The following is a 17,448-nucleotide window of genomic DNA, read 5'->3' as shown; positions in this document are numbered from 1 at the left end:
ACGTTCTCGTGCTTGCCAAGTGACACCAATGATACCCGGCACATGTTGACTGTTACTGTGTGCAAGGCACGTATTTATTCAGCCGTTCCTCAAAATGACCGAGTGGGTAGGAGTAACTGTCATCTGTTTTGGAAATAAGGAAACCGATATCCAGACAGGGCAAGTCCATGAAGTTCAAACTATTCTAACTGCAATCCACAGTGAGAAATATATTTTACAGTGGAGCCCAGCAAACAGATGTGCATATAGACATCGAAATGAAATTGTCACAAAATTAGTGTCAACCCTTATCACATGCCCTGAACTCTGAAGTTGTCTGTTCTACTAGATTCCATCTTTTTTTTTTTTTTTTAATGCAGCTTAGACCCCACTCACTTGATTTTATCTCCCAGTAATGCATGTGGTCTTAGCCCAAAGGGATCTGTGGTTGGGGGTCCTGTGATACTACATGTGAAAAAAATCACATCTTTATTTTTTGCCAGCTGCTAACTGGACTTGAGCATCTCCTTCCATCTTGCAGGCAGACAACAAACCCCTGCAGTATTAACAATGCAGTCTGTGTCACCCATAGAATCAGACACTTCCCTAGTGCATTACAGAGGTTGCAGGAACCTCAGAGTTTAGTTCGCACTCATCATTGCTTCAAAATGCTAGATATTAAACCCACAACTAAAACTTATTTAATATATTTTTTCCTTCTTTACTGTTGAAAGTACTTATTTAATATGTTAATGAAGAAGTGCATTCATCATTAACCATTTAAAACCTATTTTGATCATCATATTTCAATCATATTCTTGCAATTCTGAGTTTACTCTCAGAAGGTCTTCCCAGATGGCCAAGAAGGGTCACTGTACCAAAAAAAAAGGTGATGAAGGCCTGAGCTTTATGGGTTGTAACTTGGGGTGACTTCAAGAAGGTCCCCAGTGAGTGACCAAGCTAAGACTTGAAACAGGATGTCTTCCCTCCTGGCCACCCCATTAGCCTGTTTCTCTGAAGAGAATAACCTACAGCACGTGGTGTAAGCCTGGGTCTCGGGGGTGTAGCCTGGCTCTCACCTTGGCTTCCCGAAGTGGTAACGGACGTCAGCTTTCGTGCCAGAGAGATCTCGATTCAAATCGTATCCAGGTTCCATCACCTCACCCCTCTCTCCTACATCACAGAAGGGCCTGCCCTCTGCCCCTCTCTCTCAGAAGAGCTCTTGCAAACCCTAAATGCAAAGAATGTGTTGGAGACTGAGGGTGAAGCCTGGCGGTGAGCACTCAGTAAATGCTAGGAAGGGTTATAATAAAGCTCATTGCCCTGCCTTTCTCCTCCAACGCAGTGGCTCCCAGCTCTGCTACCTATCCGAAGTACTTGGAGAGATTTTTTTTAAATTGAATCATGCCCCAGACCCACCCTCCGAAATTCTGATCCACTTGGTCAGGTGGGTGGGCTGAATCTGTATTTTTTAAAGATTTCATCTTATTCATTTATTTTTATTGATTTTTTTTTTAAAAGAGTGGATGGGAAAGGGAGGGGGAGAGAGAGAAACATCAATGTGAGAGAAGAACATCGATCAGTTGTCTCCCACACCCACCCTGACCAGGGATCGAACCGAAACCTGGGTATGTGCCCTAACTGGGGATCAAACCCAAAACCTTTTGGTGCATGAGACAGTGCTCCAACCAACTGAGCCACACGGGCCAGGGCGTGAATCTGTATTTTTAGTGAATACCCCCAGGGGAGGCCAGGGTACTGCCCAGGTGTCAGGCCTTGCACTGAGTACCCGCCAGGCAGGGGAAGTACCCTGAAGCCAGGGCACTGGCACCAGTTCAGCACTCCTGCCCTGGGAATGCCACCGGGGCAAGTCACAGTGAAGGGGAGGAGCTTGGGCTCTGCTGTACCCGACCTGCCTCATCCCCTTTCTAGCTGTGTGGAAAAGCAGGGCACTTGGCCTCTTTGCTCCCGTGCCCACACCTACGGAATGAGAGAACCACAGGCCTGGCAATGCAGCTTTGTCAGGCGACTTTTCATTCCTAATCAATCTTCTGGTAAAGTGATTTTCTGCCAGGGGCTGAGGCTTCATCTCCCCAGCCTTTGTCAGTCCTACAGGGGCCTACACAAAGCCTCCCCTTCAGTTTTAGATGAAGCCCCAAGTTCCCCATGTGAAATTTAGGCCATAGAGGGGCCTTGAGGCCTGTCACTACACACCTAGGAATTTGTCTTCCTTTAGGTTCCCCCAGAAGCAGAACCTGAGACAAGGACTGAGGGGAAAGAATTTATCTGAGAGGTGACCCCAGGAAACATGGTAGGGGAGACAGGGTGAGGCAGGGCCTGGGGCCAGGTATCTAGTATAGGTTGCAGTTCTGCTGGGGACCTCCAGAGGGCAGCAGAGAGCACATCAGCATTCCATTCACAGGGGAGGGAGTTGGGGTATTTATCCTCCAGTGCCCGTCGCCATAGTAAAAGGCTGCTCACCTGGAGCTGTTAATTCACCAGCAAATATGCAGCCTGAGAAAGCCCCTGGGCAGAGTAACGAAGGTGCACAGTCATAATATGAAGGGATATGAACAGGGCCCCAGCAGCACCTACTAAAATACTAAAAGTGCCAGCAGAACCTGAATTGCTTTTAGGTAATTGTAAAACAACAATGTCATCTATTAAACTTCTACTATACATATACCAAATCCCACTCAGATTCCATTATCTGATTGTTGTTATACCCTATCTTCCAGAAGAGGGCGCCAAGGCCCACAGAGTCCAACTCAGGACATTTAACAACCTCGCTGAAAAGAATTTGATCCTGGAAGCACAGCTCCAAAGCCTGGGCCCTTCTCCATGAGGCAGAGTGGCTGCCACGGGATCAGACACTCAGGGGAGGAGCTGACTACTTAGAACACCCCGGCCTCTGCTTTGTGAGGATGCTGGGAAGGCCTCTGTTTGGCATGAATCCCAACAAGCCTTTAGGGGAGGGCTGTCTAAGCCAGACATTCAGATCCAGGCATGGGTACTGCTTGGTGTGGGCGCAAGTCCGGTGGAAAATTTCAGTATTTTAACAACAATATGCTGTACCTGTGTGTCCTGGTTGAGCCAGCACCCAGCCCAGGGATGTACGGATCAGGACCTATCCAGTCAGCTACAGTAACAAACAACCCTCACATCTCAGTTGACACTCAGCGGGGACGGCGGGTAGGGCTCTTTGCCTGTAGTTATTCAGGGACCCAGACCCTTGGAGCAGGCCCATCTAGAATGTCCCAGGTTGCCAGAGTTAGGGGAGCTCTGACTCTGGCCCCGCACTGGCGGAGCAGTGACTTACATTGCCTCTGCTCACAGCCCGTCCACTGGAACTAGACGCGCCCCATCTGACCATGGAGCCAGGACAAGCAGCTGGTGTGTGCCCAGAAGGCCTCTGCACCCTTCTTCCTGTTCTCCTTCTCCAGATTAGGAAGTGGAGGTCCAGAGAGGTTGTCACTAGCCTTCAACCACACAGCTGGACAATAGCAGAGCTGGGATGTAAACCCAGTGACCATGCTCCTAGAGGGTGTGCTCTAAACACAGTCTTCATTCAGTTGGGTCCTGAACATGGACTCTGGACTCAAAGTCCCAGCCTGGGGTCAAATCCTGACCCTTCACTTCCATGTCACTCACCTATGTGGCTTCACTCTCTGAGCTTGTTGTCTCGTGTAAATGAGTAATAGGCCTTTCCAAGGTCTTCTCCCCAGCAGAGCTGAAGAGGGACCTGGAGGCCCCCTCTGGAGTCAGGCAAGCCAATGGCAAGCCTGGGGTTCTGTGGAAGGGCGACTCAGAGGAGCTGGCTCAGTAGCATTTTTGCCACTTAAATGACCAAGACTGTCCCAGGCACTTGGGCTGATCAGCAACTGTGCCCCAGGCTGGCCTGGGCATGGAATCCTGAGTTGGCATCTGTCTTGCGGGTCCCCATTCTAGAATTATTTCCGCGATGCCTGGAACATCTTCGACTTTGTGACTGTTCTGGGCAGCATCACCGACATCCTTGTGACTGAGTTTGGGGTAAGTTTTCTGCTGGCTTCTTTCTGGGCATCTCCTGGCTGGGAGGAAGTGGGGAGACAGGGAAGAGGTCATCCAGAAGCAGCAGGTCCCGACAGCCACAGCTGGCTCTTGCCAGTACTTGGCCATGAGCAGAGGGAGAAGCAGGGCCCCCAGAGGCAAGGGTGGCCCCCTAGGAGGGTGACTCAAGAAGACAAGGGTCCCCAAAGCCATGGCCATGGGGCCAGCACTGCAGCTCAAACTGCCCGCATCACTGACTGATGAATGAACCGTGGAGCTGAGTGCATTGAGAGCACTGAGTCCCACCACAAACCCCACACAGTGTGGGGACCTGGGGGAACCAGCTTCAAGTCCTTTCTGCTTAAATTAACAACTTCTGGTTCATGGGCAGGAAGGAGCCATGGCCCTTGGACCAACAAAGAGACATTACTCCCAGAGCCCTGGGAGGGCCCCAGGACATCCACTCTATCCCCACACCCAGGGGTTTCCCATGTAGGAGGCTCTGGACCTCTTTGGGGTGGCCCCACATTGTCCTTCTGCCTTGTCTAGAAGACTCAGGGCTCCGGAACTCCTGTTTAAGATCCCCTCCTTGGCCATTTGCCATTGAACCCAGGCTCGAGGGCCCTCAGGAGGCTGGGAGGAGAGGAGATCCTCAAAGGGGGAGCAAAGGGGCAGAGTAAGTCAGAACCAAGGGCCAGCTGTGGTATCCACCTCCTAATAATAGCAATAAAAATCATGATGGTTGACAAGAATGGGGGGGTTCACCGTCGCCGGGCACTGTGCCAAGCATTTTACATGGATTAGCTCAAGGTATAGGTCTAGGACTCAGCATATAAGAGAATTCCCTCACAGGGTTCAACTGAAGGAATCAGAAAGCAAAGACCACTCTTGGAAGGGGAGGGAGAGTGTCCAAAACCCAGCCACTGTGGGGAACTGGGAGGGAACCTGAACTGGATTACGGAGGGGCCCCTAGTGGTGGCTGTGGACCGGGAGGAACAGAGCCTCTGACACAGACAAGGGCCAAAGTAGGAAGTGAGTGTCTGGGGAGAAATACACTAGCCTTTCTCTACTGGTGCCCTGACTTCTGCCAGCGCCTCCCGTTGGCCAAGCCCAGCCAGAAGGGAGCCAGAAGGCCCGGGATCCAGGGCAATGCTCAGAATAGGCAAAGAAGAGCAGAGAATAGATCCGGGTGGGGTGCTGCCCAAGAAAGAGGGTATTGCACCATTTCACAAATAAGGAAACTGAGGCCTATTGCTCAGGGAAGTGAGGTACCTGCCTAAGTTTACAGAGCCAGGCCTGGTAACTCCTGAGGGCAACTGGTATTTCCTGGGGTGTCTACATATGAGCCACCAGCAGAAAGGGATCGATTGACCCACTCTCCATTCTGGAAGACAGGCAAGGCTGGGGAGCTCTATAGAAGAGGGGGCCAATCCCTGGTTCATCTCCCAATACCCTCACCCAAGTGGTGTCCTGGCCACACCTCTTTGCCTTCAGCTCCAGTGATCCAGAAGTTCTCCCTCCCGGCATCCCACCCGATACTTTCCTCTAGAGAAGTCATGCCCTCCTGGGGTTTCTCTCTATTGGGGTGCCCCCACCTGGCCACTATCCCTTGGCAGAGGACAAGAGCCTAGATCTCATCTTTGTCCTAAGTTTCTAAGAGGTCTGAGCTCTAGACAGTCTTGAACCAATGTTCCTCTGGGTCAAGAGGTTGGAAGGAGTGGCCCACCCCCCAATAAAGCAGGTGGACACAGTTGGTTATAACCTCCAATTGCCAGTAAGAGATGCATAGGGCTGGACCCCAACAGCTTGTTCTCCTGGCTGCAACACAGGGAGGGCAGGAGGATGGGCACGGGATCCAGTTCAAGGACATCAAGACCATTGCAGTAGACAATCCTTCCTACGAGCTGTTTGACTGTGGGCAATGGTGTTACGTCTCGACCTGTATATAGGGAAATCTTCATAACTAACCCCGTCAGATCCTTGCAAACCTCATAATCATTCATGCATTCAGTAAGTATGCCCTGAGCACCTGCTGTGTGCCAGTCATTGTCATAGGTACTGGAGACAGAGCAATGAACAAATCAACATATACACAAATGCCTGCCCCCATCAGGCTGACATCTGAGGAGAAAGATGGCAGCTTTTAACAAATCAGAGCCATCGGTGTGAAGTGCTCGGCACAGAATCTACCAGAAAATAAATAGTTCAAAAATGGTGGCTATTGTTATTGCTATTGCTATTATTACCATGGATGTACTTGGAATTTTAGTTTGTTAGCCGGGCCCCCAGCTCTGAATTAGAATCATTTGGAGGGAAGAGAGAGGGTGGGTGTTTGGCCGTTTTAAGAAAGATAAACTCCCAGTCTGGAGTGGGAGAAGCCTGCCCTGCCAGGCAAGGAGGCTGCAGTCATCCCTCTCTGCCTCCCAGGTAAGCCCGTAGGTCTAAGGCAGGAGGAGTCAGACCCTCAGGAGGGCAGGTCCCCAGGGTTTGCGGGGAGAGGGTATGAGACCCACTGGGCCTCAGCTGCTGCCCCCAAGTGGCCGGGGTGATGTGGGTTGGTCCTGCGTGCGATGGATAATGACTGTGTTTCTTGTCTTGTCTCTTTTCATGCCTGCTCTTTAAACTGTATATTGGCACAACGCCGTCTGAAAAACTCATCCAATCAAAATGCACTATGAAATTCATTTGTTCATCCATGACGTGGTCTGTGTGTTCATACACCAATGACTATCTCCCAACCCACCACCACCACCCCCACTCCCCACCCGGGAACCGAAACCCATTGGTTTTTTGGCACTGGTTACAAATCAACCTAAAAAACGCTGAACACGCCTCCCCAACTGTCCCCGCCCGCCCACTCCCCCTCCATCTTCAACATCTGCATCTAGAATCCGGTTGGTCTTACTTCTTTCTGAAGTCTAAATGCCTTACATTAACTGTGAACGCATCTTCTCGCATCAGCATTGCATGTCATGCCGTGGGCCTTCTGACTTGGAATGCCAGAAGCACCCCTGACCCTCCCACCCCAGTCTGTCTGTCTGTCTCTCCAATCCCCCAGCACCCTTCTTCTTCATTTCTACGGAGCCCCTCCCCCCTCATTGTTTCATTGGATTCTAAATTGGGGTTTTCTGTTTGGTCTGGTTTGCATCTTTTTCAGAGAAAAGAATGGGTTTGCCAGGACAAGTTGGCTGGCTGGGTCTCCCACCCCATTGCTTACACACACCTGACACTCGGAGCCCTCAGCTACCCTCAAATCACTCCTGTTCTCTGTTCAGCTCCATGGAGCCTGAGCCCCAGGAAGGCTCCTCCCATCCCTGACCCTATTCTAAACCTCGAGCTCTTTGGGCTTGATCACCAGAGACAAACCTCCAAGTCTGATGGAGGAGGTCTGAGGGGTGGGTAGCTGCACTCGGAGACTCTCAGACAAGGGAGACTCAGAACCGCTAAGGCTGGGGTCTGGCTGTTTCCAGATGGGCTGGCCAGCCAAGGCCTCTTCTGAAGCCCTGATCTGCAACACACATGTGCCACACATACACAGCCACTACACACACATACCCTCTCCTCTCTCTGGCTCTGGCTCTGACCCCCTCTTCTCTCCCCTCTGCACACACACACATGCACACACTATCCCTCTCCTTTCTTACATCCATCCCCCCCTCCCACCCATACCACCACCCCAGCATACACTGTCTCTATCTCTCCTCACTTATTCAGCTCCTTACACACCTGCATACTTCTCACTCTGTTAAATCTCACCTGCCTCTTTCCCACCCAGCCCTGAGCCTCTTTGAAGGACCCCAATGGCATCTTTTGCACCAGGATTCCTCCCCCACCAGCAGTACACATGCACTCATTTACCAACATTAAATGAGCCCCAATTCCGTGCCACAGATGGAGGGAGGGGTAGGCAAAAGCAGACACCACCGCTGCCCCCCTCACCTTCAGTCAGGTGGGGGAGACCAGCTTTGGTCCAATCATCCCTCAAACCCACTTGAAATTATAACTGTGCTGCAAACTGAAGGATGAGCAGTGTTAACAAGGTGGAGAGGGGGAAAAGGACATACGAGGCTCAGGACAGCACATGCAAAGGCCCAGTGGCAGGACAGATCATTCAGGGGTCAGGGTCTGTAAACAAGGGAGTGTGACTGGAACAAAGAACAGAGGAGGGCTGGCCCATAGGAAGTAAAAGGGTTGGACCCCTGGGGGCCTTGTGGGAGCCTGGAAGGATTTGGAGCAGGGAGGCGCCATCAGAAGTGGGATTAGAGAGATCACTGTGGCTGCAGTACCCAGAGCAGTTTGGCGGGGTCTGGGCTGCAGGTGGCACCCGCGATGTCAGCAAGGGATGTGGAGGAGGCCATCAGAGGACTAGCCATCGGAACAGGGTCCTCTCTAGGACCCGAGTCACCTCTGGGCTGGGTACCTGGAGGAACTTGAGTCTGGCTTGAACCAGGAGGTGGAGATTAGGGAATGCCAGAAGAAGGCCAGGTTGGGGAAGAGCATGAGTGTTTAAGATGCCTTGAAAGACACCCTGGAAGAAGTCAGTTAGGCAGTTGGTTATGGGGTCTGGAGCTCAGAGGTCAATTCTGGGCTGGAGGTGACAGGATTTCCTGCAAATGGAGCCACTAGGTGTGTGGTTCCCATGTCCTGAGCACACACACTCCTGAGCACGGCCAACCTTCCGGGGCCTGCGCCCCGCCTGGGCACCCTAGAAACTGGATGCACGGGGCAAGGCTGGGGGAGAGGACACCTGCTCCTTGTGGCCTGTGGACGAAAAAATGGAAGCTAGAAAAAGGGAAGTTGCTGGAAGTTCTGTGAGCACTTGAAGGATTCATTGCAGACCTGGGAAGAGGTGGAAGGGTGGACGAGGGCAGACTAGCACCTTCCCCTGCCCCATCACCTGGACCTCTCTCATCTCCATCCCTACCTCCTGATGTGTCTCCCTGCTCCCTCGATTCCGAGAAGGGCAGCATGCTCTCTGCATGACTCCCTTGTGAGACTCCCTTGCTTCTCCCGCATGGTGGCAGCTCCCCGCTCTACCCTGAGCCCCTGAGGCTGCTTCCAGGGCCCGCCTGCCGCTGCATGCTGAGCCAAGTCCACATGTATGCCCCACCCCAGGAAGGGATGGCTTGTGCTCTGGGGATGGATTGGAGAAGGCTGGGGACACCTGGACCATCAGCCCCATCCACAGGTGGAGCTGGGTGGCCAGGCAAGGCTGGGAGTCAGGTCAGTGGGGCACAGAGTGTGACTCTCTTTTAGCTTAGCTGGATTTGGGAGCTTATTCAAGGAGCTTGGGACATTGTCACAGTGATTGGGCCCAGTGGGGTTAGGGAGGGTCTCCCAGGCCCCTCTCTCATCCTAGAGTGGTAGGGGCCAACTGATGTGTTCCAGAGAGTATCCTAGGCTTTGCCAGCAAATCCAGAGGCATCTTGCTGGCCCCAGAGATTCCATGAGCCCCCTTCACCGCCTCAGCCTCCAGCCAGAGCTAGCGGACACAGGTCTGGTAGCTGGGAAGCCGCCGTGTAAGATTCCCATATAATTCTTCGTCCAAACTTTTGAGACCAAAAGTGGTGCTGTGACTGCCAGGGCAACCTGTGTGTCTTCCCTGTGCCATTTGGGGGTGAGGGCTGGGCAAGTCCCAAGTCCCGTAGAACAGTCTGTTAAGGGCTCTCTGGTGATCGAATGGCAAAGGTTTCCATGTCTGCCTGAGACGGTCTCAGACTCAACGTGCCTCTGGTGGCCAATAAGGCCGTAAGCCGGGAAACCAGTTGCCACTGCTAGAACATGAGGCCTTTGGCAAACTGGAGGTCACGTGGCCTGCTTCAAGGCGGGCAGCTGCACCTGAGCCCCAGCTAACTTGCCAGGATGGAAGCAAGTCCAGGGTTGCCAGAAAGCCAGATTTGGGGGAGGGGGAATCTGGTTTTTGTACAGTGGCAAATATTTTTAGTTTAAAAACTGCTCAGGCCCAACAAAATAATATTATCGACCACATGATCAGATGTGGTCCATTTGTGACTTCTAGTGCCTCTTCCCCCACCAGTGCCCCCTTAGGCCCCAGATGGCAAGTACCAGGACAGTTACATTAGGCCAGGGCCTGGGTCTACCATCTCTGGCTGGCTGCTTCCCATCCCCACCCCACCCCCTGCTGTCTGGCCCTAGGTTCTGGCTTGGGTGGGAGGAGGTAAAGGCAGTAACCAGATAGGGTTCTTTGAGCAGAGGCAGAGGCCACCCAGGGAGGTCTTGGGGGCAGGGATGGCCTACCTCCCCGCCCCCAGCACCGGCCCCTCGGTGGGCCTGGGCTCATGGCCAGCTCACCCACCCACGGGCGCTGCGTACTTCCTGCTTCCCGCAGGCCTGGTCCCGTGCTACTCTACCCAACCCCAGAAGCTGAGAAGCCATCCCTGAGAGGGGGGAAAAGGGCCCCAAATGCATCTTCTCCGACTCAGCGGGCAGCGAGGACTCGCCCTACAGCCGAACAGCCCCAGCTCCCTCCCATCCTCCCCATGCCCGCTCGCCAAGGGGGTAAGAAAAGATGCTCTTCCACTTCTCCAATTGGCTCGAGTCCTCTTGGCCGTGGGGTGAGGTGAGGGCGGGCAGGAACGGGTGGGCAGCTCAGCAGGGCAGGGCAGGGTGCCCGGTGAGTCCCACGACAGATGCATTTCTGGCCTAGAGCGTAACATGCCCTTGGAACCCGCATATGTCCACCAGGCCTGAGTGCGCTGGCTCCCCCACCCTGCCCTGGTGTTTATGCATCGTACACGTGTGATGGATTCGGCAACTTGACCCGCTTGTGTCCTATCGTCTCAGTGCATTTGGTTGTTGGGAGAAACAAAAACCATCTCAATTTTTTTCCTGATTGGATGATTCGGATATATTTTCTTTTCCTTGTTCTTTTGTTATTTCTTCCCCCACCCCGGCCCCTGCCCCATTCCTTTCTCCTCCTTTTTCTTTCCTTTTCCCCTTTGCGGATGGGGCTGGCAGGGAGGGCTTATGCTTTTTGAGTTGATGCCTATTCCTTTTTCCCACCTTCTCCCCACCCCATTTCGTTCCTTTTTCAAGTTATTTCCTCTGCACCATTGCATTAATAGTGCTTTCTCTCCTCTCCCTCCTTATTTGGGGTCTGGCTTGCTTTTTCCTGTTGGTTGGCTTCATGTAGGGTCCTCTGTGAGTGGTAATGGCTCGAAGCCCCTGGGGGTGGGTGGATGCTCACCCTTCTTTCTCCATTTCCCCAGAATAACTTCATCAACCTGAGCTTCCTCCGCCTCTTCCGAGCAGCCCGGCTCATCAAACTTCTCCGTCAGGGCTACACCATCCGAATTCTCCTCTGGACCTTTGTGCAGTCATTCAAGGTGAGCCACTGTCCCTGCCCAGGGCTAAGAGGAAAAGCCCCCCCACCCCCACCCCCCAACTCTAGCTGAGTCTAGAATGCAGGTTGGCAAAGCTAGCATGGGCGCCTTGCTGAGAGTGTTATCTGCAGGGCTCTTGTCTGACTTCCTTCCCATCAGGCCCTGCCATATGTCTGTCTGCTGATTGCCATGCTTTTCTTCATCTATGCCATCATTGGGATGCAGGTGAGTGATGGACCACCCTCCCCCCTGCCCCGATGTTCCCAGAGCCACCCAAGGAGGGCCACTGCCCTTAGGCAGAGGTGGATCAGGGGAGCCCAGTTCAGAGAGGCAGACATGGGCATTGAGTGGGGTTTCCCTGGAGTCACTGAAGGGCACATTTGTCCCTGGTCATCACTCTCCAACCCCCCAGGTGTTTGGCAACATTGGCATCAACGTGGAGGACGAGGACAGTGATGAGGATGACTTCCAAATCACTGAGCACAATAACTTCCGGACCTTCTTCCAGGCCCTTATGCTTCTCTTCCGGTGAGAAGGAGGTTGCGTTCATCCTTTGTTTCCAGTGGGGAATGTCCTCTTTCTTCTCTTCTGGTGGTGGGGGGTACACTCAGCCTTCTGTGCCCTTGAGAGTTGGGATGGGCGTGGGGGACCCAGGAGCCCTGGTAGGGCAGTTGCTGAAGGACTCAACCGTGAAAGGCATTTTGAAGCAGTCTCTCTGACTCCTCCTGACCATTCTGTGAGGTGGAGATTCTTGGCAGCCCCATCTGCCAGATGAAGAAACTGAGGCTTATAGACTCTGAGGCTTGATTCTTAATCCCGGCTGCATGTTAGAGTTCCTTCTTTCACTCATGGGAGCTTTATTGAGCACCTACTGTGTGCCAAGCACTGCTGTAGGTACCAGGAACAAAGCAGAAAGAGACAACATTCTCTGCCCTCTGGAAGCGTATATTCCCATGGGGGAGATAATCGGTAATCAAATGAAAGAGGATACTAGGAGGAGATAAAATGTAATATTGAGAGGGAAGTGAAGGTACAAAAGAACTAATTTTGTATGACTGTACTTATATGAAGTACCTAACATGGGCAAATCCACAGAGGGGAGAAGTGAGAGGAGATTGCCAGGGACTGGGAGAGGAGAGAACGGGACGTCATTGTTCGATGGGCACAAATATTCAGTTTGAGAAGATGAAAAGGTTCTGGAGGTGGATTATGGTGATGATTACATGGCACTACGAATGTGCTTAATGCCATTGAATTATACACTTTAACATTCTTTACATGATCAACATTATGTTATATATATTTTGGCACAATAAAAAAATTTTTTTCATTTAACAACAACAAAAAAGGAATGGAGGGCTGATAGATCATGCCTCCCTGGAGGGGTTAGTATTTGAAAGAAATAGGCAAGGAAGGGAGCCATGTGGATATCTGGGGAAGGAAAGTCCAGGCGAAGGTATAGCAAGTGCAAAGGCCCTGAGGCAGAAGCATGGCTGGCATGTTAGAGAACCGGGAGGAGCTCAGTATGCCTGGAGAAAGTAGTAAATGATAACAATCACCTGAAAGGAGAGAAGTCTTTTAAACACACCTCTATCCTAAGGCCCCACCCCGACCAGTTGAATCCAAGTTGGATAGCGAGGCATTGGCATCAGCATTTTTTAAACCCTGCCTCCATGGGTTTTAATGCACAGCCAAGAATGAGAATGTCTTCCCTGAGCTCCCAGAGAAAAGAGGTGACTTACCTGGAACTCAAACCCATGCTGGTCCAGCTCTAGAGCCCAGTGCTTAACCTTGATGCTCTGCCTCCCTGGGAGGCACTGGTGTCCAGGGCTGGGTGCCCAGGTCCCTGATGCCCCTCTCTGTCCTTAGGAGTGCCACCGGGGAGGCTTGGCACAACATCATGCTTTCCTGCCTCAGTGGGAAACCGTGTGATAAAAACTCTGGCATCCTGACTCCTGAGTGTGGCAATGAATTTGCTTATTTTTACTTCGTTTCCTTCATCTTCCTCTGCTCGTTTCTGGTGAGTCTGTGGACATGTGGGGGTGGGCTCCCCAGAACTGGCTCCCTTTTAGAGGTGTGGGTTTCTCTAGAATATGACTGTGTTGCAGACTTGCTCCCTCCAAGGTTTCTCTGAGCCGGCTTGCAGTCAGGTTAGCCAGGGTTTCTCACCCTCAGCACTGTTGACATTTGGGGCTGGGTCATTCTCTGCGGTGGGAGCCATTCTGTTCACTGTGGGTTGTTTAGCAGCAGCCCTAAACAAAGCAGGCTCGACCCACTAGACGCCAGTAGCGCATGCCTCGCTACCCTTCCAGTTGTGACCATCAAAAATGTCTCCAGACATTGTCAAATGTCCCCTGGGAAAGGGAGACAGAATCTCCTCCATCTGAGACTCACTGGGTATCCTGAGAGACAACCTAGTGGAGCTAAGAGCTGGTCCCAGGACCCACTTAACTGAGCTGTAGGAGTCTTCCCCCTTCTCTCAGAGCTGGATGCCTTCCTGTGTATGGTCAGGAGGCAAGAAAAAGTCAGCCACTACAACATTCTCTGGGAGCTTGGGGTTTTGCAAGGGATTGAATGGGTTTTCACTTGAAAAAGATAAATTTGCTGGAAGGAGGAATCTCATAGGACCCAAGGATAATAAGCACTACAAGAGACTGAAACCAAGAACCGGGAAAGGGGGGAAAAAATGGATCGATAGATAAATTTTTTTAAAAAATAGAAGATAGATAGAAGATAGATAGATAGATGATAGATAGATAGATGATAGATAGATAGATAGATGATAGATAGATGATAGATAGATAGATAGATAGATAGATAGATAGATAGATAGATAGATAGATAGATAGATAAGGAGCCACAGCAGCGGCCTGCTCCATCCTGCTTTCTCTTTCTCTCTCATTCTCTCTGGGGCCTCATCACTGCACCCCTTTTTGTTCTCTGGTTTCCCTGGAAGAGTTACAAGTGCAGTCAGAACAGACACTATGTAGATATTTCAAGCAGAGGGTATTTAACACAGGGATTGGCTACACAGGGTTGAAAGAGGAAACATACAACATGGAAATCACCAGGGTTTACTGACTGCAGAAATGCCAGGGATGGGGTATTAAAAGGAAAAGAGGATGTTACCATCCAACCCAGCTGCCCTGGCACTCCCAAGGGAATGCCGGCACCCTGGCTGTCTGCTGCCCCTGGACAACTGCAGAGGGTGCTTGTTTTCTGTGACAGAATATCACAGGATGCCTTAACAAAATATCTGTTGGTGCCTTAACACAACAGAAATTTATCCTCTCACAGTTCTGGAAGCTGGAATTCCAATCAAGGTGTTCTCAAGGTTATGCTCCCTCCTGGTCTCTTCCAGCTTCTGGGAGCCCTAGGCATTCCTTGGCTCGTGGCAGCATCTCTCCAATCTCTGCCTTCATCATCACATGGCCTCCTCCCTGCGTGTTGGTGTTCAGATTTCCCTCTTATGAGGACAGTAGTCATATTAGTGTTATTGGATTTAGGGCCAACCCTAATTTAGTATGACTTCATCTTAACTTGATGGCATGCACAAAGATCCTTTTTCCAAATAAGGTCACATTCAGAGGTACCAGGGTTTAGGATTTGAACATGTCTTCTGGTGGAAATACAATTCAATTCACAATCCAGACTCTTGCAGGAAAGAGGAGCCTCCTCTCTTCTTCCTCTCCTAAACCTGGCTTCCTGATTGTGGGTCCCATTGGCAGGACGTAAGAAGCCAGCTACAGAGGAAGTATGGGAGATGTGGTTTGCAGATCTCAGCCCAAGCACCAGCATCTGTCAGCAAAAGCCCAACACACCCACCCTTTTCAGACTAGTAACCTCATACCAAGAGACCTACAGCCTCAATCTCACAGCTGCCGACGTAGAAAGGTCCATTGCCCACTTCCAGATTCCCAGAAGAAGGAGTCCGAATGGGCCAGCTCAGCCCCTGGTCAGATGACCACCATTGTCCAAGCAGCTATGGATGCATTTAGAGACAAGATTTTATGATACAGCCTATCTGGGAAGGGCAGGAACCCTAGAAAATATCCACAGGGTAGGAATTTCTGTTTTGTTCACCTGCTATGTAACCAATACCTAGGACAGTGACTGCCACACAGCAAGTGCTCAATCAGTATCATGAAATGATGAGTTAAGAGTAGAGTCACTAGCCCTGGCTAGTTTGGCTTAGTTGTTAGAATGTCAGCCCGTGGGCTGAAGGGTCCCAAGTTCGATTCCCAGTCAAGGGCATGTACCTGGGTTGCAGATTCAATCCCTGACCCCACTCGAGGTCATGCAGGAGGCAACCAGTCAATGTGTCTCTCTCACATCGATGTTTCTCTCTCTCTCTCTCTCTCTCCCTCCCTTCTACTCTTTCTAAAAATCAATAGAAAAATATCCTTGGCCCTGGCCAGTTTGGCTAAGCAGTTAGAGCGTTGGCCCGCGGACCAGAGAGTCCCAGGTTCGGTTCCCGCTAAGGGCATGTACTTCAATTGCAGTTTGTCCCTGGCCCCAGTTGGGGTCGTGTGGGTGGCAACCAGTCGATGTGTCTCTCTCACGTTGATGTTTCTCTCTCTTCCTCCTCTCCCTCCCACTCTATCTGAAGATAAGTGCAAAAATGTCCTTGGGTGAGGATAAAAAAAGAAAAAGAAAAATATCCTTGGGTAAGGATTAACAAAAATTAAAAAAAAAAAAAATAATAGAGTCACTAAAATGAGGAACAGCTAGAATTACAGGTCATTTATTAATCACCTATTATGTTTACATCTAAACATTTGTTTAATACCTACTGTGTGCCAGACCTTATGCTTGGCACTGGTGGTATAAGGAGAGACAACAGTTCTCTCAGTTTGCAGAGATGATAGGCAGACAAGTCAGTACACAATAGTAGCACAGTCCTATATGTGCTTTGACTGGGGAAATTCAGACTGAGAGGGAAGATTTTAAAGAGTGGCCCACAAAGATGGAGAGCAGAAATTAGACCACATATTCATCTAATTGATTGCAAATAACAGAAACTGATTTAAGCAAAGTGTGCAGTTCACTAACTTGTGTAACTGAAAAGTACAGATGGGGCTAGATCCTTAGATGCTCTCCACACTGGCTTTATTCTCATACTTTCTCCTTGTAGAGGCAAGGTGGTTGCCAGAGTGCCAGTAAAAATCCCAGGGAAGGCTCTCATTGGCCACCATGGGTTATGTGCCCTTCCATGACCAATCACAAGCCTATGGAGCCATGGAGCCATGAGATGGGGGTCAGCCACATCCAACCACAGCATCTAAATGTAAAGGGACGGTGGGGGGTACCCATGTGTTGTTACCAAAAGGAAGAAAAATCATAACGTTCACTAAAGGAACAACTTTTGCAAAGGCCTGGAGGCAAAACCAATGCAAGCTCCTGTGTGTTAAAGGCCGGAAGAATGCACGAAAAGGACCTACCAGATGCGGATGAGGGCAGGGAAATTCATCCATCCATCTATTTGCTGAGCACTTACTTTGTACTGGGGCTGGGAACACAAGGTTCTGGCCCACGTGGAGCCTTCACTTCAGTCTTTTTGGAGGCCAGGGGTGGGAGGATTTGGGGTCATAGTGGTTCCCTTGGTTTTGGTCACCGTTTCACATAGCCTCTCCTCCCTCTCTCCAACTCTGTCTCCATTTCTCTCTGTCTCTCTCCCACATCTCCATTTCTCCATCTCTCTTTCTGGGCTCCTTGCGTGAGCATGTATCTTTCCTCCCTATCTATTCCCCCCATGTCTCTCTCTCTGTCTCCCTTTCCCCATCTCATCTCCCTTCCTCTCTCCCTCTGGACCTCTGTGTAAATGTGTTGCTGGGTCTCGCTCTCCCCCACTACCTCTTGGTCCCTGGGCTTCCCACAGATGCTGAACCTCTTTGTTGCTGTCATCATGGACAACTTTGAGTACCTCACTCGAGATTCCTCCATCTTGGGTCCTCACCACCTGGATGAGTACGTGCGTGTCTGGGCTGAGTACGACCCTGCAGCGTGGTAAGGAGTCGCCCCAAATCCTGCAACCATAATGCCCACCTTTCTCTGGCACTGGAGCCCAGGCTAGGTCAGGCATCAGACCTGAGAGCGC

At 51.1% G+C, this 17,448-nt stretch overlaps 1 protein-coding gene across 3 annotated transcripts in view; it reads left to right on the top strand.

Moving 5' to 3' along the window:
* CACNA1A (calcium voltage-gated channel subunit alpha1 A) overlaps window positions 1-17,448 on the top strand; it is a 225,827-nt gene that overhangs the window by 190,700 nt on the left and 17,679 nt on the right. For 2 of the 3 annotated variants that reach the window (XM_036240417.1, XM_036240416.1), the window contains exons 31-36: window positions 3,928-4,011; window positions 11,238-11,354; window positions 11,511-11,576; window positions 11,764-11,879; window positions 13,221-13,371; window positions 17,230-17,357. In XM_036240417.1, the coding sequence (XP_036096310.1) occupies window positions 3,928-4,011; window positions 11,238-11,354; window positions 11,511-11,576; window positions 11,764-11,879; window positions 13,221-13,371; window positions 17,230-17,357 (662 nt within the window). Of the gene's footprint in view, window positions 1-3,927; window positions 4,012-6,896; window positions 6,903-11,237; window positions 11,355-11,510; window positions 11,577-11,763; window positions 11,880-13,220; window positions 13,372-17,229; window positions 17,358-17,448 lie in introns of all 3 variants that reach the window. The other variant, XM_036240418.1, reaches the window with a different exon arrangement.

This window comes from Molossus molossus, unplaced genomic scaffold, assembly GCF_014108415.1.
Source record: "Molossus molossus isolate mMolMol1 unplaced genomic scaffold, mMolMol1.p scaffold_m16_p_4, whole genome shotgun sequence".
Taxonomy (NCBI): Eukaryota; Metazoa; Chordata; class Mammalia; order Chiroptera; family Molossidae; genus Molossus; species Molossus molossus.
This window is presented reverse-complemented; position numbering and strand designations above follow the sequence as displayed.